Below are 22,621 nucleotides of genomic sequence, written 5' to 3'. Positions count from 1 at the left end.
CCTTTTGTTGTCTTGTCTAACAATGAAATTAGCATCTGACACACAGAAAGTATGTGGGTGTAGACTTTACAGTTGTAAACCAGGGAAACAATGCCTTAACTCAAAGATGTTCAGCTAGATCTATGTAAGTCTGAAAAGTATCCATGTGATCTGGAGCGTCTGGTGGCAAACAAATGCAATGTTTCACAGCAATATTGTATTGTAAAGGACTAAGCAGGCCATCATGATCTTACCAGTTTTCTCAGTTATGTACAGAAGTGAGTCATCTGCTGTGCCCAAACAAACCCACTGTTCTTTTAGCACACCAATGGTGAGCTCTGTCACCAAGCAAGTGTGCATGTGTAGTTGTACCCAACCTTCCCTGTTGCCTGCAGGTTAACCAGCAGTGTCATCAGCTAGGGTTTCAGCACAAACCTATGTATAAAACAGAACAGCACTGATGAAGGTCATTTTAATGGAAATGCAAATTTGCAATTCTCCCTCTGCACATGGGCATTTGACGTCCATTCATTTTATTTCTTTTGGTGGATTCTTTTAGATAACAATAATGTGCAGGTTTACTTTTGTATCTTAGTTTGTTTCCCTAAATTGATGAAACCATAATAAGCCCCCAGTTCAGCACTTGCTTATTATGCACAGAATCAAATATCCTTCAGTAGGTAACCTCTTTTACCTACAGTATAGACAGATTTGCAATTACAGTTTGGCAAGCCAGTCAATTACAGCATAAGCCCACTGATTAGATTAGTTACTTAGTATATTTATTTGCTTATTGCAGATTGAATGAGCATGTTTTTGTATTTGAATTATGAAAGGTCATTTTGATCATATATAATAATATATATATATAATATATATGATAATATATGATAATATATTCTCATATACAAAAATTTTAGCAGTATACTATTTTGCCATAATGGAAAAAAAGAAAAAAAAAGAGTAGTTCATAAGCAAGAACAGATTCCAACTTAATGCCACATGAATTCCAAACAGTCTGGCGGATTGATCATGCACATATTATATGCACAAACTCATATGCACGCATGAATCGTGAATCTTGCTGTTTACTCTGATTCAAAATCTACAATGAAGCCACGTTAAAGCGCAAGCACAAGGGACCGTTGCTGCTTCCACACATTTGCAAGGCAGGAGATGCCTCCAGACAAAATTTACCGGCCACAAATATCCAGGAGTGAACTTCAAGAGGAATTCTGTCTGGAATGAGAAGGCGAGTACACTAAATATAGCTCAATCACTCAGACAAAGGGAGAGCAAGCTCTCTCAGCATCACAGTTTCACGGATGGCCAGGAACACTTTGACGCGTAGCACTGTCTGTGCACGAGGAATGTTCTGCTTCTCTGGTCGCTCCCCGCTCTAATGTGTTTGTAAATAGGGGAAGACAGTGCTTTGAGTTGTGGTTCATTTCCCATGTCTTGCTTCCCTTTTCTCATTTTCCCCTCTCTACCCACTGACTGAAGTGCATGCGGTACGAGGTGAAAAGCTTCGCATGACAAGATGAGAAGGCTGGAGGCAGAGGCCAAAATCCAGATGTGCCCTGTTCTGCGTTTTTTTTTCCTTCACAATCAGTTTGTGTGTGCGCTCAACAACACACAAGGGCTTTTGTTAACCGCCCGACTCAAAGGGGTAATTGTGCTAATTTAGCAAAGTGGTATTTTTCCACATTTTCTTGAGGGACACCCTTAATTGATTACTCTGAGGATTTATTATACGAGCGCGATGAGAGAAGCTAATTTGGACAATTTCTCAAACATATCTCCAGTCATACTATGTAATTACATAAGCATGAGACACCATGCGGATAGAAGATACTCAATTAACAAACGGGGTCCTCATGGATGCTTTAATTGAGGTCCGGAGTCTGAGGTCATTTTCTAGGCAGTGTGGGTCCCAGCTCTCAGTGTTACCAAAAAAGGGGACAGCCTTCTACTTCCTATGCCCTTCACATGTCTTAAAAACATAATACCAGGCCTACAGGTTTGGTAGTCTCTTCATAAAAGTGTTACATGCAGCCACAGGCTGTACTGGGTGGAAACATTACATTACATTACATTACATGCATTTAGCAGATGCTCTTGTCCAGAGCGCCTGGTTAACACTGAGCCGCCATCTTGGGCAGACTGTGGAATTAGTGTTGCTGAAAATACATGAAGCAAAACCTGGAGTTTTCACACTTGCTAGAGTTTGCAGAACTCTGTTCTCTTTGGGAGATTTCCAAACTCTGGCTCTTAGGTCAGAAAATCAGGGTCAACCCAATCTGGGAGTCGGCCAGCCTCCTCGACGCGGCGCCTCAGTGGTGGCGAGAAGTGACCGATTGCGGTTGTCACACAGTGCGGGCGCTTCATAAAAAAATCAGGAGGAGAGGTATGCCTTTTGTGCACCAGCTGTCCTTCACATTTCATATTTGATTCCGGTGTTATAACCAATAAAATGACAGGCAGAGAACAGAAAGTCTCAAGCTGGAGCATTTCATTTTTGTCCGGAAGGAAATCAGTTTTCACAAGCTTTCTAAAAAAAAAAAAAACAAAAAAACAAAAAACAGACACTGAAAACCAAGTATTGTCTTAAGGGCGATTGTCTGACCACAGTATTGCAAAGTAATGCATTCAAGGCTGTACAATTTTTGTGCTTTATTACCTATGGGACAAAACCATCTGTTTCAAATCTTCCAATGACTCTTTTTGTGTTGCTGTTAAGAAAATAAATAGATGCTCATACAAACTGCTCTCTCCTCAGAGGGGTCACAATGTAGTTAGAAAATTTAATAATCATAATATAGTTGTCTTGTATTAGTCAACACGTTTATTGTGTAAAATAACAAGCCACACATTTGTTAACATTATCATTAATGATTTAAATGTAAAATTAACATCTTAGTTTTGTCTTACAGTCAAATGTAACCTCTCAGTTTCAGATGACAAGACAATGCTTGACAATTACTACATATGAGAACAGTTTATGTATGTTATTTACATTCCAGGTTCATATAATTAGTGTACAACATGGTTGTGAAAATTATTTGTAGTCTGTGTGCCATATGACCATTTTCGCACTGCGTCAAAATTCTTTCACTTATGAATCATGAACAGAGTTGATAATGAAATTTTAGCATAATGCCAGATTAATCAATCTAGGACCCACTGCACCAATATGTGCTAACCTCTTGGGTGAATTTCAACATGCACATAAATTAGAATTGTTTTAGACTTTGTTACCTCACTGTTATGTACCATTTATGCCCTGTTTGATTTACCTAGGCAGTCAACTGTTAGGTGTAGTTTTGTTTGTAATGATTCATTACATTTGTAATGATTGTCTGAAATGATTGTCTGAAATGTTGATTTGTTGATTATTTCCCCAAGTTTGAACTTCCTCCTTCTGTCTTTCTACCTGCTACAAAAAAATCAACACAGATGTAGACTCAGGCTAACATCCATCACTTTAAAAGCACACTGGAGATCACGCATCATGAACAACCGTGATAGTCAAGAGTTATAAGTAGCACAAGAAGAAGTCATTATAAAAGAGCATAAAACAAACACCCCCTTCCCTAATTTTGCCCTTGTTCCTTCTGCTCTCTGCTCTGATCTGCTCTCACATTCTTCTATACACACCACCTGGTGGGTGTGGCCAGTCAATTCACAAAATAACTAATTATCCTATGCCTTTCCAGCTTTTCACACATACATTCTTGTGCTTTCAGACTGCTGAAGGTGTACCTGAAGACAAAAAAATCTCATCTGTGGAATGGTTTGTACCATTTGAAAACACGGGGCCTTGAACACGTAAATACACATTCATGGTACAAACAAAAACATAATGGAAAGATTGTATGTTGTAATGTAATGTGTAATTGTAATGTGAAAATTGTATCTTCACAAGTGCTCAAAGAGAGATGTGCCAAAATGCCAGTATAACTACTATGTAAAGGTATTGCATTTGAGCTTTGTTTTGGCAATGTGCTTTGAAGATTGAACAAGACATTTTTAACACGTTCACCACTGACAGCCTCTGGTTGCAGGAGTCCATTTAAAGCTCTACTCTGGCTGAAAACCTGTCCTTGCCTTTGCTAGCTGCTGTTATTGTTCCTGCCTGTCCACTCTGTTTGTGGCACTGTGGCCATGCCCCATACTACAGGACTGTAGACACTAATGTAAATGAAGCAGGGAAATGTCAGAAAAAAAGTTTGAATTGAGTTTCTGTTTAACGCGCTAGGCTTAAAAGAAGAAGAGATTGACATTTTCCAGAGTTCACTACTGTTAATTGGATTTGGATGTGGAATTGGATTGGATTGGGTTGGGTTAGATTAGATTGGTTTGGAGTAGAATGGATTGCATTGCACTGAATTGGACAGGACCGGAGAGATTTTTCTTACTAGTTAGCTGGTAATACCTCAGAGCCTCTCACAATATGAATGTGCTCAGAAATTTCCAGTTGTCAGTTCATCCATGCCAGTGTTCCTTCTCAAGTACTAACCCTGAATCAGCTGGAAGCTTTTTACATAATCAGAGAAAACAAGGCTTCACAACAGAGGGAAACAGCATTGCAACTGAGTAAACAGAAATAAATGTAAATAAGTAAATAAATGTCTACATAAACGTAAAAATAAATGAATATCTGATTAGTGTACAAGAGCTCCATTTATCTCTGTGGAGTTCATATACAGGGGCTCGCCTAGACAAAAGGCAGGGAATCAGTCATTGTTCCAGCAGATGGAAAGTGTGTGGGCGGCCAGGGTGGGTCTCCATGGGGAGCTGGGGAAGTGGATTGATAGGTCAATGAAGTGTGACCTTTGAACTGTCGGTTGCTTCCCTACACTTGGCCTTGAGACACCTCTATTCTTATTCTTATGATAAACAAAGAGCGGGTGGGGGGGGGGGGGGGTGGACACCCATCCCATATGTCTTTTCTCACTGGTTGTGACCAGGAACGCCTGTCTTAGCTTTTGGTCAACAGCAATCTGTCCTCGTTTTCGACCGCAACTCATTATTTGGAGGAGGAAGGATGCCAATAAGATTTCCTCAAGGAAAAAAAAAAATTGAATCTCAGGAACGAGTCAAGCCTTCTATTTATCAGCCTATGCAAACCAGTTCTTCACCTGTCTAAATCTGGAGGGAAATAAATCAACGCATTCCTGTGTCACACTTATATGCCGGTGCGGAGCAGAGCTATTCGGTGTGTCGCTACTTTCCGTCCTTCCAAACAGCAGGACATTCGAAAACTATAAATCAGGCACTAAATGAGCTGACGGTAACCTGCTTTTTTATCCGGCGAGGTAGCTTTCTACAGAGCTCTCAATCACTGTTGTGCCTCGACAGCTCTGAATTCCCAGCTACCCGCAATGCCCCGATCCCACGTCAGCTGTCCTTCGGTTTCAATGCCGGGGAAATAAATACAACATTAAAAGGTCAGCCGCTTTTTTTTCTTCAGCCCGAGCCCAGGCAACAAAGAGGCCATTGTGTCCGTGTCAAATCCAATGTGCATGATCCAACATCTCCGCGGCACTGCGGCTTTGGCTAAACACAGACAGTGCCTTGAAGCAAGTGCATCACGCTGATGGGCATATTGCATCCGCCCCAGACTTGTCTGTGCAGCGTGTCCCAGGTATAGAGGCTTTACCGTTGACGTCATCGCATCATTTACTCATACGCCTAGTTACGAATATAATTTGGCTTGCAGCTCATAGGAACAACAGTTTACACTGCTCAAACATTTTTCACCACGCCCATCAGCTGTTTGAGTTAGCTAACAAGAATACCAGGTGAGCAATGAGTCAAAAGTATACCACCAATAAATCCATGAAAAGATGGATTTGACTGCACTCTACCTGTTTTTATTTTTATTGGTCAGATACATGAAAATATTTCTTTAAATGACTGGTAACCATATCACTTTTAATGAATATGTGTTACTTATTCCATTTTTATATTATCGAATGGCAGTTAAATGGTAGTTCTTTATACATTTTAGATGGACGTGCACATGCCTGTCAGGTGCTTCACAGTATGGTCTGATGACATTCTTACAATACCACTGGCTTGGAGCACTCTGATTGCACTCCTGATTCCTCTCATATGATGTTTAAAGAAATCATTTTGAAACATAATTGCTGTTATCGACTCCGGTAAGTGTTGGCAGTGTGATTGGGATCGGGATTGGTCGCATTAAGTTCCCTCTGCAGTTAAAAATCCAAAAAAGGTATTTTTCTCAATACAATTTAATTTATTCAAAAGCGGTTCATGCCCTCAGACTGCTCCAGAGCATTTCAAGTGACTTCTAAACTTTCAGCCTGACAGAGTATTGTACTTTGAAGCTTAACAGGTCTTTGAAGGGCAGTTTCACACAGGTATTTTATTGGAGTATCTGAAAAAAAATGGATTCTGTTCAGTTATCTGAACAGAACATGAGGCTGAACAGAATTGTATGGTTTGTGGGGTTTTCCCTGAACTCTAGACTCCCCCAGCTTTTTACTGCAACCTGAGGCTGAAACGGATATTAAACAGCAGAGGTGGAGTGCAGGGGTCTTAGTCATTTCCCTCTTTCAGAGGCAGCATGTGACGCTACTTAGGTTTGTCGCTGGCAAGGGGTGGGGCTCTCACCCTGAAACAAATGAGATGTTTAAACACCCACCCACAGCATTAGAGAGTGAGATTGTAAAAAGGGGCGTGTCTGTGACAGGCCACAGGGCAGTTTGGGTAACGCGGGAGGGACACACACACACAGTTGTCACTTTTGCTGCCTCTGAAGGACGTCAGCAGGCCTACAGCACATATTCACCATGACTTAAAGGTAGAACCTTACCACTGTGCAAGCATTGCATGGCAAACTGTAAAATTCCCACTTGTTAGACAGAACACTAAACTCATCTGGAATGCATTGGCTTACAGAGTTCTCTCCCTCTGTAAAAAATCAATCTTTCCCACTGAAAGTAAATCAAGATGAATTTATGAATTCAAAGTGTCTGTTTTCTACTGTAGGTGTAAGAATGGTATCTATAAATCAGGCAGAAGGCAAAAACTGTATTAGGCGGCACAGACGACAGTTATTCAAAAATCTCAAAGCCCGGGGGGAGGGTGTTAAGGTATTGCTTCCCTTATACAGACTTTGAAATCCCTTTATCCTCAGATTAATTGAGGCCTTTAACCAGTGTGGACAAAAATCATCAGTATAACATTAAATAAAGAAAAGTGTATGAGAAGAGTACCCCTTTAAATATGACACGTGAAAGAAAGGTTCTGCTCCTAGTCAACCTTTTTTTTCAACACTTGCCAGTGGATATTGTATTGACTGAACAATGTTTCATTCTATACACCACATCTGCGATATTGATATTTACAATGTCCTGCTATGAAAAGTTTGATTACTTGATTCAAAGAAAACACTACCCATTTTCAGCTATGTGGATTGCCCGTTAAAGTGTAAGGATAACAGAAACACTCTTTGTCACTCATATGGAGACAGATTTGTCTTTAGCTTGTTAGAGTCTGTGATTCTGGAAACTTCAGCATACTTCTAGTCTTGATTGGTGGTAGTCCCTGTAGACTTTTGTCGGGAAAAATATCTTATAATGATGTCTTCTTTCAGGCTTTCAGAACCCGACTGAGAGTACTTGAGAGAGAAATCATTGTGCTGGGAGCCCACCCATTGAAGTTCGTTGACCCACAATAAAAGAATATATTGTCGGTTGAAGATTGACGACTTGAAGTGGAATTTATCATTAGAAACCGTTGCGATTCCCGTGAGGAAGGTTAATACATTCAAAATGTCCGCCATATAAAATTTTATAGAAACTGCACATATTCATGAATTGAAGTGATGCCTTTAAAACATGTCATTATTTAACAGTGTGTATTGTTCAATTTACTGAAGAACGTACAGGTGTAGAACAAATGCTCTAATTAATCACAATCACTATATGATGAAATGGAATTTTGATGGTAGGGTTAATCGTGTCATTTGAAAAAAAAAAATACATTTTTTGTATCTCTGTGATGTTTTCAAGTTGATTTGGCTTGGGTAAAGCACGTATCAATATGTTCCATACTTACTCAGCACAGCTCAGAGCCAAAGCCAAGGACTAACGTGAATTTAAGGTGTGGTTACACAAAGACAGTAAAGCATGCTAGCCATACATGAAAAAAAAAACAACAGAACATACAGAACATAAGGGAAGTGGCTGGGGAGGGGGAAATTATAATCATGACCGAGCCTGTGCCATGACTTGACTGGCAGCAGGAAGACACCTAATTGTGGGGATGCGTTCCTCTTGTTAAAGCCACCCCCCCAACTCCCCACCATCCCCTCAGTGTCATTTTGTGACAATGGCACGTGTCGTGGGTCACTTTGTGGGGGGGCGGGGGGGGGGGGGGGGGGGGGGGGGTTTACTGTGGCGTGTGGCTTCAATAGGATGGGGGGGTACAGATGGAGGGGGGTCTGGGGGAGGGGGGGTGCGTGGGGCAGATGGATGAACCGTTAGGAAGCAGCGCTTCACTGCTGGGCAGACTCATCTCCGCTCCCCCAGGGAGCAGCTGGGGTCACCCCCCTCGTCAATGGGAGTGCTGTGATCCACAAATAACCGCTGCCAAGTCAGACACATTCATTTATATTATGCAATTAAAGCCAGGAGGGCCTGGGGAGGGCTAGGGGAGGTTTGGAAGCGTGAGCCAGGCTGTCGCTATACAATACGGCCCGCACGTGGCTCTGACCAACCCCCACCCCCGTCTAAAAACAGACCCCCCCCCACCCCCACCACTGCCTAGGAGGAGGTCTTTTAATTAGGGGATTTGTTAATTTTCCATTCAACTTGACAATGATGAATGGGGTGCAGGCGGTGGTAATTTCTACCTCACTATGGGCCATTACCTTCATTTTGCGGTAATATTTCCAAGTATGATTCTGTCTCTCTGCACAGCCCTCACCGCCCTTTGTTTGTGCGGGTTGAGGACGGCCTTCAGTTTGGAGGAGCTGTTGTTTCGGGGCAGGGGGGCCTCTGTCACCTTCAGTACGATACGGACTCTCCCCCGGTCCTATTTCTGGATGCTGGGCATCTCTGTCTCTCTGACCTCCCTGTTCCCTGGCTTTTCGTGCACACGCTGACGCTCCTAGTGTCATCCCTTAAGAGTACACACAATTCCACCGTTGTAAAATGGCTGCCATCCATCTTTGAAATGCTTTTTTGTGACTTTCCACATGAGATGACCTTGGTAATGAATCTTATTTTGTTTTGTGTTGCTTTTTTGTCTGATATATACACATTTATACCAAACTGTGTTTCATCTTTTAATCCCGTTTTGTTTTGCTATCAATTTTGCCAGACATCTAATCTGTAGTGGTCATATATGTATTCTATATGACCAAGTTATATAAGAATTATTAGTTTTGATTGATTGTCTGATTCTGTTCATCTGATTTTATTCCTTCTTTTCTTTTGATTTGGAATTATTTCACTAGCACTCCCTCTACCCGTGTAACTGTCAAATACAAGCGAAAGAGGGAGTCAGACCTATTGCAGAACACATCACATTTTGACAGTCCTAGCCAGTGAATTTTTGAATATCAGCCAACTTTAATACTGCAGACATTAATACTGCAGAGTTCTGAAAGATCACATTAAAGTTATAGAGAGAAATCGGTACATTAGAGATGAAATGTTTTTGACTGTTTTTTGAATCCAGAGCAAAAAATAATGATAATGTCAATACAATCCAAAATCTCATGAAGATGAAACAAACATAGTTAATGACTACTACTTGACATAGCTGAGTCAATTACACCTGAAAGCATCAATCAATATGAACTACCATGCATATACCATGCATGGTATATGCATACAATACCATGCATTTTGCTTGCATTACAGTAAAGGCAGACTGACACAGACTAACCCTTTTTAAAAATGGCCTCCGAATTGAAATGGCTGTTTAATTAATACTTCCCCTCCCTGCCTGCCTGGCGAGGTAATCAGTTGCTATCCTCCTGCTGATCGGGATTCTGAGATTTTGTGTCCCCTTGATAGTGGAATATTAATAACATCTTCGTTATGAGTAAATGAGTTCTTCTTTGGTGTGGCAGGTGGGAATAATGCCTTGATTGAGTTATTAATTGAAACGCATTGCACATCACCATGGAAAATGGCTGAAAGGACAGACATGCTAGTGAGTGTTAGTTAAAACTCTAATACAAACACACACACACACACACACATTATTTACATATGTCCTGTACTGTATATCCTATATCCTACAGCATGCCTGAATCATATTATAGTCTCTGTTTTCAGGCAAGCATAGACCAAAATGATATTGTTCCAAATGACACTGCAGACCCATAAAATATCACAAAGGAAGAGGGTGCCATTTGTAAATGCCTTCTGGAGGCAGGATTCTGGCAAACAGAATGCCGCCCAGTTAATGTCATTCAATATCATTGTTTTCTGCTTGGAATAGAGATCCTAATCCGAAGGCCTGTCTTTAGTGAAATGATGCCGTAAATTGGCTGCGAGGAGAGAAAATTGGTTTGATCTTCCTGTTTCCACCACACAATTACCCTTCAGGCACAGTTTGGGAAAAGCAGAAATAGCCAATTCCAAATGCAGCGTAAGAGATCTAAATGAACATGTTCAGCGCAGATTTCCTTAAAAATCTCTCCCTTTGTGCCCTGAATTAACAGAGCAAATGCTGCTCTCTGGGTCATTAAACTAAAAGGATTTTGACATGGGAAAAATGGGGCTGTGCACTTGTTCTTGTGCATCCGCAAGAGAGTGCTTTCTGTTACCATTCTCGAGCACCAAAGTGTTATCGGTTTCGTGTATAACATACAGGGGGTGGGTATATACCGCAACGATCTCCAGAGTTAATATGCCATTATAGGAATCCAATTTCCCCCAGGTGTGCTGCAAAATGGAAGAAAACAAACACACCTCGTTCCATTGCTATTCCATTACAGTATAGACATATGTTCATTTCAAGAGAAGCGCTGGACATGACACAAGAGAACACACCAGCGCACATTCAATCACAAAGTGGATCATACCTGTATATTTACATGTATACACTCCTCTTTTAAATTGACATTTCTTGAGCCTGGGCTTTGTGTTATTGGATATTGTGAGTGGAGACCACAGACCGGAGGTGCTGAGCATTTTGGGAGGAGCTAAGGCGTGGGCACAGGACCTTGAAACGCTGACTTTTGGAAAGGAGGACTTGGCAGTTAGCGCTGGCATGTAGCGGGAGCCGATTTCTACGGGCTCACGCTGAGCCTTGGCTAAACGCGGCCGCATGTCGGGCAGACAATCTGCCCGTGAAATGCGATTTTAAGATGGCGAACGGGGATGTTAAAACTGTGATTAAAAAAGGGAATCTGCAGCGATACATCACACCAAATTAAATTTACCCCTCCTAATTCAATTTGCGAATGTGCCTTCATTTGCATCAGGACAAACACCGGTTCAATGCATATTAATGATGACAAACTGTCGCCCGCTGGTTGGATCCCTAACAATGGAGCAGCCAGCCATGAACAAAGAGAGCTTGGCCCGCACAATAGAAGCCAGGTGCAGGCAGGGAAGTCATTTCCATGTAGAATAGGCTTGACTACATCTTCATTATGGTAATCAATAAGGGTGATTACACGATCTGCACAATTTATGGAAATGCAATTTCATTACATGAATCAATAAGGGAAAAAAAACCTCATCAAAACTAGGAGAGAAATACATTTCGGATTATCTGGGAGTGAACAGTTGTCGTTTTAGTGGGCAAACAATGGCAAACACTGAAATACTGGCAGCAGTAGAAATGGTATAAACACCAGCTGGAAAACAAGCCTGGAAGGGGATGCTTCTTTACTGAGACTCCTCTTTCTTCATGTATCCATTTAACACTGCAATGCTCATTTTATAGGGGTTTTCAAAACATGATTCATGGCACCCCAGTTAACCCCTTATCTGCTCTTTCTAAGAGCACCTCCGGATGAATACTGACTGAGCTCTCGAGGCTAGGTGTTGCAAAATAGAGTTAGATTTATTGGATTCCCCTTTTGCTTTGGCTCTTGTGGCAAGCATCCCATTGGTGTGGTTGGCCAGAGATAAGCCTGGCCACAATTTATTCCGTGTGGGACTTTTCCAACCGTCCTCAATGGCCTACTATGTCTTTTCTACAGTCAACCATTTAGCTGTGCACAGTGCACCTCATCACTTTCTGCCCATCCATTAACAGATATTTCATTGCTATAAAGCAGTTACTTCAAGCAGTATAACAGCATTCAGGGCAAACATTTAATAATTTTACCCTCCAGATATTTTCCAACAGGGTTTTCCATCTTGATCCCAATTTTTCCTCATTTTTCAAAAGTGCAAGCAAAATGTAACGTTAAAGATCAGAATATCACAGGTCCTGGAACAGTGACAGGTGTTTGTGTCTAAACACAATGCAGTTTAAGGTCTGGTTTAAATGGGCTAATACAGAGTCACCCACTCATTCAAAGTCGTGAATATTTACAAATGTTACCAGGGACACAGTAATAGTGTGTCTAGCTCAGGAATCATGCTAGGTTTTCTTCCCTGGTTGAAAGATTTGGATTGATACTCCAAACATTTGTCTTCAGCAACATTAAATACTGTTGTGTTGAAAGACTATTGTACACAACATTACTCTCTATTGGTGGAGGTTCCACTGGAAATTGCCCCAGAGATCCTCTTTTCAAGGCCTGTCTTCTAGCCATGCATATATTCCTCTGAAAACCATTCTATTTATTGTAAAATACAGCCACATAACAGGAAATTTGTATGTACCTTACAACAAGCAATAAAGTGTGTATTTTTGGGTGATTATGCTATGAAGGATTCATCAGTAATGCACTTTCTTTAAATTAAGTCTTGGATATAACAGACTATTTAATAATAACAGTGCTTTCATTGCCAAATATATCGCTAGGCATACCTAAATTTTTTATTAAAACACTTGTTTTTTCCCTTGGTCAGCAGCCATTCATGGAGTGATCACTTTGTCAGTGTGGATGACTTAATCAATTTACATCAACAGCACCAGAGCTGGTTATAGATCATTCAACTCATAATCTCATTTTCCTTTCCAATATGTGCGAGGAGGCTTGCTCCTGCTACAAATTAGCTGTGTTTAATGGCGGCATATCAATTAATCACCACGAGTCACAACAAAATTAAGTAATAATGCAGTCATTAATATTGCCATCGGGCCAGAACGACTGCAAAAGTAGACAGGCTTTGGAGCTGCGGCTTGCATTATATCTTCATTTGTCTTCTGTTTCCAGATCCCCTAAGAGCGATGTTTTTGGGGAAAAAAAGATGCTAAACTTTGGAATACCACACATATTGATCTATCACATGGACGTGCTTCAAGTTCCTCTGAAGTAGGATTGAGTGCAGTGATACATCTCATATCTCGCAAGTGTGTAGACCTAACAACAGCTGTGAGTCATCTTGTAACTGTTGCACATACACAGACTGAACTTCCTGTGTGAGGATCCATGGAAGCTCCTCTTTGATTTGCATCTTGGTGTCCACCCCCAAACCTTCAAAAATTATGAGGATGACATCATTTTTGACATAACGTCATCTGACTATGCAACTTCAAGGTATTCAATTTAGCTCAAATGAAGTGTCCTAGACTGTAACTGGGTATATCTAGCTTGAACCCACTCCACATGTGACGTTTGACCAAAAATGTGCCCCAGCTAAAGCATTTTTGCCCACTGACAGTAAGGTTTCAATATGTTTATGTGATTTATGGTCATTGGTATTTAAAACTGTACTTATTGCACTGTATTGCCTTAGGGTATTGTATTGCCTTAGGTCACCACCTGTAGCTTTTCAATGTGTGATAATGCTACAATACCAATAATATTACACATTTGTATATTTATTAAAGTTGTTAATAAGAAATGAAGAAAAAGAGGAAAAGGTGCTTTTATGGGGATAAACATATGGAAATCCTCTTGCATGTGTTTCCACGGTTTTGCAAATATTACTATGGGAGAAGCCTTTTTTTCCACGCAGTGTTAGCTCCTAGTGTCGTTCCTCACTCTGAAATCCACACTTCCTTTCCTGCATTGTCTTCCCTGTTTACCTCAGGGTCAGAGGTTAAGGGATGCATCACACGGCTGGCCCCATGGCCTGCGCTGTGTTTATGTATAGCCATCAGGCTGAATGAAGTGTTCCAGCGAGGCGGAGAATAGATCATAGCTGAGAGCACCCTGCTGGAACTCGTCCACCTGGTGTACTCTTTATTGGATTCTGTGTAGGACATGTCATTATTGACAAAGGCATTACTCTCTGTCACCCTACAGATACCGTTGTAGGGGTATTGGCACTCGATACATTATACAGACTTTCTGCTTGTATGTGTGACTTGTATTCGTTAAAGTGACGTGACTGTTGCTATGTGGGTACTGCACATCAATCTTATCTATGGCAATGTTTCCATTACACTCACTGCCCACCAAGGCACGCAAACGTACATACATTTCACACATTCAAACTCTAACATGTCTCACTGAGGATAATTTAAGACATTGACACTCTCAGAGTCACATGAACACTACACCTATTTCCATTGATTTTCTGCCAATTTTTTTCACATCAACCCAAGAGTCATGGCTGGTACTTCTCACTGGACAACAGGGCTGTTCCAGCATAGCTTTGTGAAGAAAGCCTTGTGCAGATCGGTCTAACAGACATATGTGCAGTCGACATTTAGCTGTGCATTTTCTTTCCCCCCATGGAGCATGACCAATATTGGACTGATCACTTTGTGGTAGACCACTGCAGTGGTTCTCCTAGGAGCACAGTATATGGGAACCATGTTCAGCGCATTGTGGTTTACCAGTGAGAATGTAAAGAGGTTGCACGCCCATGGAGAACAACTTTAGTTACATGACAGGGGTCTGCAGTCAGGCTGAACTGAGTAAGTGACTCTTTGGATATCATTTAATGTGAGGACCACACCACTCTGTTAATCACCACATACAGTCTTTGTCATCACACCACACAGAGTAGAGGTATACACAGTTTACACTAGTATTTCTCCTATGGCTGACAAACATGAGTCACTGTTAGTTTTACTTTCTTTACACAGACAACGTTCAACTTTTACGTAGACAACGTTCTATCTTTGTATTTTGTAGACATTTTAATTAGGACTTTTATGTAATTTTGCACGATATGTAATACCATGTAATTTGTGAAAGGAAGGAGATTTGGTTCATTAAAAAAGAGAGAACCAGAAAAACACAATTTTTTTCTTATATTAATGAAAATGCAAAAAAAAACTTCACAAACTTTAAAACCACTGAAGCTTGATTCTGTTAATAAAGAGCAAAAGCTGTTATTTTTCATCTACTACATTCTTTTTATTTAGAGTCTCATTAGTTGAGTTGAAATTGAGTTCCATATTCCCTATAACTTAATTATTTGAAAGGTAATTATTTGAAAAAACTATTCATTTCACAATTGGTTAATGTTAGTTTTTAAATCTGCAGAGGCAGAAATGAACAAATATTGAGAAATACCCTTTGTTGTGAGCACAAACCTTAAACAATGAATAAAACATAAATCAAAACACATACTAAATACAGCACAGCTGGAATGTAGCCCCTCAGAAAAAAATTCTCTTACTTATATTGTAGCTTTGAAATGGCCCAGTTTCTGCTTTCAACAAGCACTTCGAAATAATGACCAAAAGTATCTATTGCTCTTACGCAGGATTTAAAGAGCACCTGGGGTGTTTTTTTTTTCTTGTTCCTTTTCCACTTGTTACTCACATGTATCTAATTGGTAGGTCTGACATTGATCTTGAAATTCAGAGAATAAATTCTCACTGAAATTAATTATCCAGGAAAATTGCCCTCACAAGTTTGACAGACAAATCCCTGGAACCAAGCAAGCGCTGTCAATAGATTAATATTCCTTGTTTTCAAAGGACAACCCCAGTTGCACTTTAACAGGATGAAGAGAGACAACATCAAGGTGAGTGCTGTGGACTTGAATGTGCGAAAATAACCACCGGCCCTCGCTGTGGTCACCTCTCTGGCCCCCCTCCTTGCACTCTGTACAGTACCATCACCCAGAATACTGAGCGGAGGTGACCCCCCCAGCCATCACCTCCCGCTCGTATCTGTGGCTTTATTTTAATCGCCTCCGTTATGCCAAACATCACATTAGTATGCAAGTCCCCTTTCAAACAAAAGCGATCCTTGCAACCACACCATTTGAATATCAATGGTTTTGACCTCATTGTGTTTTGCCGAGCCGCTGCTGTCCGTTATCTAGCTTGAAGAGCACTTAGTTGCCGGGCGGCTGAATTGAGCCCCTGTCTTCCTCCTCAATCGCTCTCAGAAATCTGCCTCTGGCTTCCTCTGGACAACTGGGGGAAAGTGACAGCATACATGCATTACAATACAAAGAAGCCACCTCATGCTCTCTCCCTCCCTCCCTCTTCTCCATATTTCTCCCTTTTTCTCTTCAATGCCTGAGATGACATTTTAATAGAATTTAATATAAAAAAATGCTTCTTTAAGAAAAAAAAAAAAAGATTTCTTGGCACATCTGCAGCTCCGGCTCCGACATGTGTTTTGAATCAAAATGCAAATTTTCAGCCCATCAGTGAGAACAATGCGGGCTTCCTCTGTGGAGTGTGTTGATGTAGGGAAACAGTGTTGATACAATCAATGTTGCATTTCAGAAAATCAATGTGTCCTTATCCATGGGCATCAATAACAGGCCACTGCAAATAAGGGAGGGAGAGAAAACAACAGGAGCCCTTCCCAACAAACATGGCCGCTCACACTGTACATATGTTAATACTAAACAGTGCGCAAAGTTCTTTTTATGTGCTTTCACTGTCCCCTCTGATAGTGTCCTGTCACACAACCATGGACAACCTGTTTTAAGTCTCATTTTCAGCTGTCATAGTTCATTATTTTTAAACTGCTATTTTGATTTTTGCGCCTTACCTCGAAAAACTGTAATTAGGATTGAATACCCCCTCATGCTGATTTAAACAGTTCATTCAAATGTGTAAGCTTGTAATTGTACATAGGTGGTTCACACATTCTCAATAGTCTGCAAGAGAACAGGGAAGGAGGAACAAACATTCAAAATTGCATCCTGCAATGAGGTCCTGGTTTTCTTACAATGCCAGGGTTCCATGACAAGGGAATGAAATATGCCACATTTTCATATACCATGGAAGATACCATCTTTTTTTGAAATTATAATGATTCTGTTGGTTTTGTCTGTTGCACGTCTGCTAAAAAGAAGCATTTAGTGGTTCAGTGACTCATTGGCACAGTTTCTGTGTGGCAAGCAGAAAACAGGCTTCAAATGCATTTGTACTGTAAGAGCCGACTGCAGGCAATGCACCTCCTGCTCTCAATACAACAGCTTTGTACAGAGAGTAAACTGCATTCATGTGAATTTGCAAATGTTCTTCAAACAATCCATCCAGAAAATACGAGATACTTGTTCTTTGTACTCAAGTTCATAAACTTAAAACTAAATGTTTACTATATTCTATGTAGCTGTAGACCACATTCTACTGTATGCCATCCATAGATTATGATGGTGATGATTTAGAATATAATCATGAATGTAGTTATTATTATTATTATTATTATTATTATTATTATTGTTGTCGTTGTTGTTATTGTACTGTAGACTTTTAAATGATGCTGCTTATTATTAATTTAACAATATTTTGATGTGATATGCTTTTTGGTTGCACTTATCTGCAGGGCAAACAGAGACTACTTCTGTAACCTCCCATAAAAGTATAATTGGTGTTCTACTTTCCATGGAAAAAGTTCTATTTCAGCAGTTTACAATTTCACTCCTCCAAATCCAGTTATTTTTAGACTTTACTTTCTGCAATCTGCAACTGCAGTGCTGGATGCTGAGGGACAGACTGAACCTTTATCAGAAACAGGTCCAGTTGCCACTCATCTGTCACACTATGTGGAGCTTTTATTCCAGCAACTACTTTAATTATACACATTTGCAGACATCTAGGCGTGTGAGTAGAGGCAGAGGTTATACATACATCTCCAAATGGAGGGTCAACCATCAGACAAGAGTGCCGTTGAAACTCTCTGAAGATGCTGCCTTGGGTTGTGCATATGATCTTATCGGGTAAGGTAGACTTCCTCTGCTTGCTCTTGTGTTGTTGCTGTTTGGCCTCCCAGCTCGTCCATCACCCTCTCTCAATGTCTCCTCAACACTGCAACAATGTTCATGCAAAATTTCAAAAATGCGAGAGTGTCACATTTTATCAGAGTCACTCACACTGTCACACATTCATAAAAATGCTAAAGGAAATGAGGGACTTCCACAACAGAGGCAATTGCTATATCACAGAATGGCCAAGGTAATTCAAGCCTGAATGATGCACTGTACCGAAGCACTAGTAATTTCTACTTTGCACACACAGACCCCCAGTGGTCAAATGCTGTAACATGTCAGGCCATACAACTACATTAAATCCACATACAAAATAGTCTCATAATATATGTTCTACTGAGGCATAAATAGGTACATGTGCAGAGGCTGGCTCATGGCCTGTGCTTAACATGGTTGATTACATACCCTAAACTGGCCAGCCAGTGCAGCCCTGAGTGTAATGGTTTTTACAGACCAGGCCAGCTCGACTTGCTTACTCAGCCACTAGCTACAGAACAATGCACTCCCAGAGCTCAGCCTATTCATTCCATGCCAAAACTACCCAAGCACAATATTGTATAAATGCAGCACAAGGAGCTAAGTAGAGCTAGCAGCTCCGTGCGCAAGAATTTTCCCACACCATTTAACACTGACCAGTAAGAAACATAAACTCAATACTAACAGCGACACAAACTCGAGGCTTAAATAGCTAAATAATATGTATAACGTTAATAGTTTCCAACACTATCCATGTTTTGACCGTCTACAGCACTGTGCTACCGCCATCCCTATACTAGTGTCCTGTGCATAAAGGGATACAGGTATATTTATTACAACCCAGATGCACTTCTTGTTTGTTAAATTCCCCATACACCCGAGCAGAGCAACACCTGTTTGTAAAGAAACAGTCTACACATAGTCGGTTCAAACAAGTAATATTTCTGTCTGCATTGCATCTAAATATGGGCACCTAATGAATACCAGTTGATGAATGGTTAAGGTATGACGGAACCCCTGGCCGTCAAATAACGCGCAACTGAATAGACTACAAGCACATTGTGGAAATACGAAACGTCTGCGTTCTTTACAGGAAACGCCAGCAAGTAGGAATTACTGGATGGCAGTCTCGTTTTTCCGACAGCCCACTGTAAACAAAGCCAGAATGCAAGGGCAGGGATGCGCCGTGAAATTGATTCTGAGCGAACAAAGGACTCGATGTCAGCAACTGTATTTATTATCGCAGTTCCCGTTCAGTCTTCGCTCATTAAAGGCACCGACACACACACACACACAAACAAACACACAGAAAAAGTAACTGTCGCTGTCACTGCCTATGTTCTTGTCTTCGTATTCACTAAAACGCTATTTTTCCTTGGGAAATAAAAAATCATGGGAACCAATCAAACGCTCGCGGTAAGCGCAGCTAATGAAGTGTCTTGTCCGGTGTGATCATTGAGGTTTTGTACTGAACATGTGAACCTGGATAAGAGCAATAAGTACTTGCAACAGAGGTAGCCCAGTGAATTGGCGATCTGACCCCCTGTGAGTCGTACTGGCGTCGGTAAGTCTGGATCACCGTCCTGTATTTTGTATAGCCTACTTACAGACGCTCATCCAGGGACATGTGGAAAAAACGGAGAGTTTTTAACGGGATTGGATTCTTCTTTTTTCTTTTTCCTCTACTAACAATAATGAAACTACATATTCAGTTTTAGCTTTTTTTTACAGTTTCATCGTCTTATTCCAAATATGTGCACAATAGAAGCTGTCGACATAAAACCATGGACACAATAAAATCCTAAAAGCCAGTTACCCTATATAGTGCGAAAGTGAGTAAATGGTAAAAAAAAAAAAAAAAAAAGGTCTGTAAAGAGTGACGTATGGAAGCTGACACCTTGCATTCCAAACACATTTGTTGCGTTTATGTTTCCCCTGTAAAAGGCGGTGCGCCGTCCGAACTGCTAGGAAATCTGCTCCGTGTTTTATCTAGGATAAATCCTCCACAGAAGGACCAACCTGATCATAAACTTGGTTTGAAAAGAGAGCCCCGCCCTCCTCTCAGCCTTTTCATTCTACGACAGACTTAAAAACACCAGCCAGTGCTTCGAACTCTCAGATGCACGGAAAGCACTGACACACACGGCACTGCTACCTTTGCTTAAAGAGAAACAAAACTCCAGACTGAAAAAATCTGGCGGAATCTAATCGTATTTTTCTAAAGAAAGACATAATTGCAAAGATAGAAGCATGGATTTTCTAAATCACAACTATTTGAACTCCCGCACCTCTTATGACTACACCTTTAATTTTTGGAATGACTATTTGGGTCTTTCGACATTGGTCACGAAGAACAAGAACAGCGTGCCACAAAGTCCCAACTCCATCACGGAGTCTCTCAAAGCGACCCTGGGCTTGGACGATTCCCCGGCATGTTCGTGCGTAATCGGGGTCAGTGGGGAAGGTGGACTGCTGGACTGCTGTTGTCCCTCCGCTAGCCCCCCGCCTACCTCTATCCTCGACTTGAAGGAGCGCTTCTCCATCTTTAGCCCTTTTCAGAACCAAAGCACTGGTGTCCCCCCGCAAGACAGGGACTCTGCCTTTGGAGGGAACTTCGCTGGGTTCGACCTTTTCGGCATGGAGAGGAAGATGCGCAAGCCAACCCCGAGGAGTAAGCAGGAGCCCAAGATCTGCGTCTTCTGTCGGAATAACGGAGCGCCGGAGGAGGTGTACGGTTCTCATGTACTGAAGACGCCGGACGGGAGGGTCGTTTGTCCCATTCTCAGGGCTTACACTTGTCCCTTATGCAGTGCCAACGGGGACAATGCCCATACAATAAAGTACTGCCCGCTTTCCAAAGATCAGCCTTCCCAGCGACCACTGAAGGGAGGGAGGGCAGTGGGTGGTAAGAGACTGAAGATATTCTAAATAGATCCTTAAAATATTGATTAAACAAACATTTTTTTTTATTGCACTGAACATTTTTGCGGCTGCCCCGGTCCTAACTGCTACGAGATCATTTTATTCATATATGAAATAAAGAATAAATATTATACTTTACTCAAAAAATCGGTTATCTTTTATATATGTATATTTTTATTTGCATAGTTGTTTTATTTTTTCTATTTGTAGACATCGTTTCAACACCGTGTAGTGCGCAGTTTTTTGGACTGTTCATTAAGGTGCACCTTCATTCATAATCACGTTTTGTGAGTAAACGGTGGTATTGATTTGATGGGGGAAGAGACTATTGGAACAATGCTGAAGGAATGATGAGGCTAAATTTCCTCCAGATACATCGTTGTTGTACTTGTAAGCTAAGCTTACGTTTCACATTGCTTGACTAATGAACCAAAGTTTTGTTCGACATATTCAAACGAAAGAATGTTTTTTTTTTCCGTTCTGTATTATTCGGTAAAGAAGTTGTATATCAATCCAGTTACTTTCCAGTGTTGGTGGGCGTCTTTTTTATGATACCCTTTCCAATCGCGTTTCAAGTCCACAACGCTGTTTCAGACACACTCTGAGGCTATAGACCATTTCATTTAATAACTGTACGAAGGCGAAACAAGACTACCTAACACAAAGAGTGCTCTGTGGTGCATTCGTGTGCTCGGAGTTAGTTCGGAATTAACAGTTGCATTGCCAAACGACATGGAAAACCCCGAAACATATAATATACAGTCTCTTTGCCTTTTTGAATGATAAAGAATACACAGAACAGCGGTACTCCTAATGTTTACATAACCGACAGAGGGTAAAACACTGGATTTTGTTTCTTTCGGAGTATCTCATGTGTGTTGCATTTTAATCTATTATTTCACATGTGTGTAAAAACAATCCAACTTAATATCACAGATAAGGTGGGAGGGGCCAGTAACGCTTTACATAAACACGAGGAAACACAGAAGACCTTTCATGTGAGAAGCTACAAGTCCTGCAGACGAATGGAGCTAATGAATGTCATTAAAAAAGCTTTTTTTAAACAATGTATTATCCCTTCTCTTTGCATTATTTTGCAAGTGTAAACCCAAAAGATGCAACATAGAGTGAATGTATAATAAAGTGGGAAAACTGACACTTGGAGGACTGCACATTTTGGACAGTTTTGTTTACCAAAGGAATACAATTTTAATGAAATGATAAAGTAATAGATTTGCTGTATTGTATATAAAAGTGTGTATTGTTTATTCAGTATTTTAACACTATAATAACGGACTTAAGAGGGTTCTACCTCAAAAGAATTTTCAAATAATTACAAATTTGTACTTATATGTAAAATGTCAACATTGCAGTTGATAAATATAGTGCTGCCATTTATAATAAGGGTTTTTAATAGTATTTTTTGGATCTTTGTATAACATAATTGTATTTTTTTTGCATTCTACATTTGGAAGTCAGATTCCGATGAGCTC

General features: G+C 40.7%; 1 protein-coding gene and 1 long non-coding RNA gene across 2 annotated transcripts; one reads left to right on the top strand and one right to left on the bottom strand.

Moving 5' to 3' along the window:
* Window positions 1–16,305: 16,305 nt before the first annotated feature.
* Window positions 16,306–19,787, bottom strand: LOC118769424. Its single transcript, XR_005004497.1, has 3 exons — window positions 19,710–19,787; window positions 18,094–18,270; window positions 16,306–16,419 (listed from the first exon to the last, which is right to left on the bottom strand). It is a non-coding gene; the product is annotated as an uncharacterized LOC118769424 (long non-coding RNA).
* Window positions 19,788–20,293: 506 nt separating this feature from the next.
* LOC118769740 (nanos homolog 1-like) lies at window positions 20,294–22,419 on the top strand. The gene has a single exon (XM_036517030.1). It carries the CDS (start codon window positions 20,457–20,459, stop codon window positions 21,132–21,134), a length of 678 nt encoding a protein of 225 aa, XP_036372923.1. The 5' UTR covers window positions 20,294–20,456; the 3' UTR covers window positions 21,135–22,419.
* The last annotated feature ends 202 nt before the right edge of the window (window positions 22,420–22,621 follow it).

Source organism: Megalops cyprinoides, chromosome 22 (assembly GCF_013368585.1).
Source record: "Megalops cyprinoides isolate fMegCyp1 chromosome 22, fMegCyp1.pri, whole genome shotgun sequence".
In the NCBI taxonomy this organism is placed as follows: Eukaryota; Metazoa; Chordata; class Actinopteri; order Elopiformes; family Megalopidae; genus Megalops; species Megalops cyprinoides.
The sequence above is the reverse complement of the archived record's forward strand: the minus strand, read 5'-3'. Positions and strand labels throughout refer to the sequence as shown.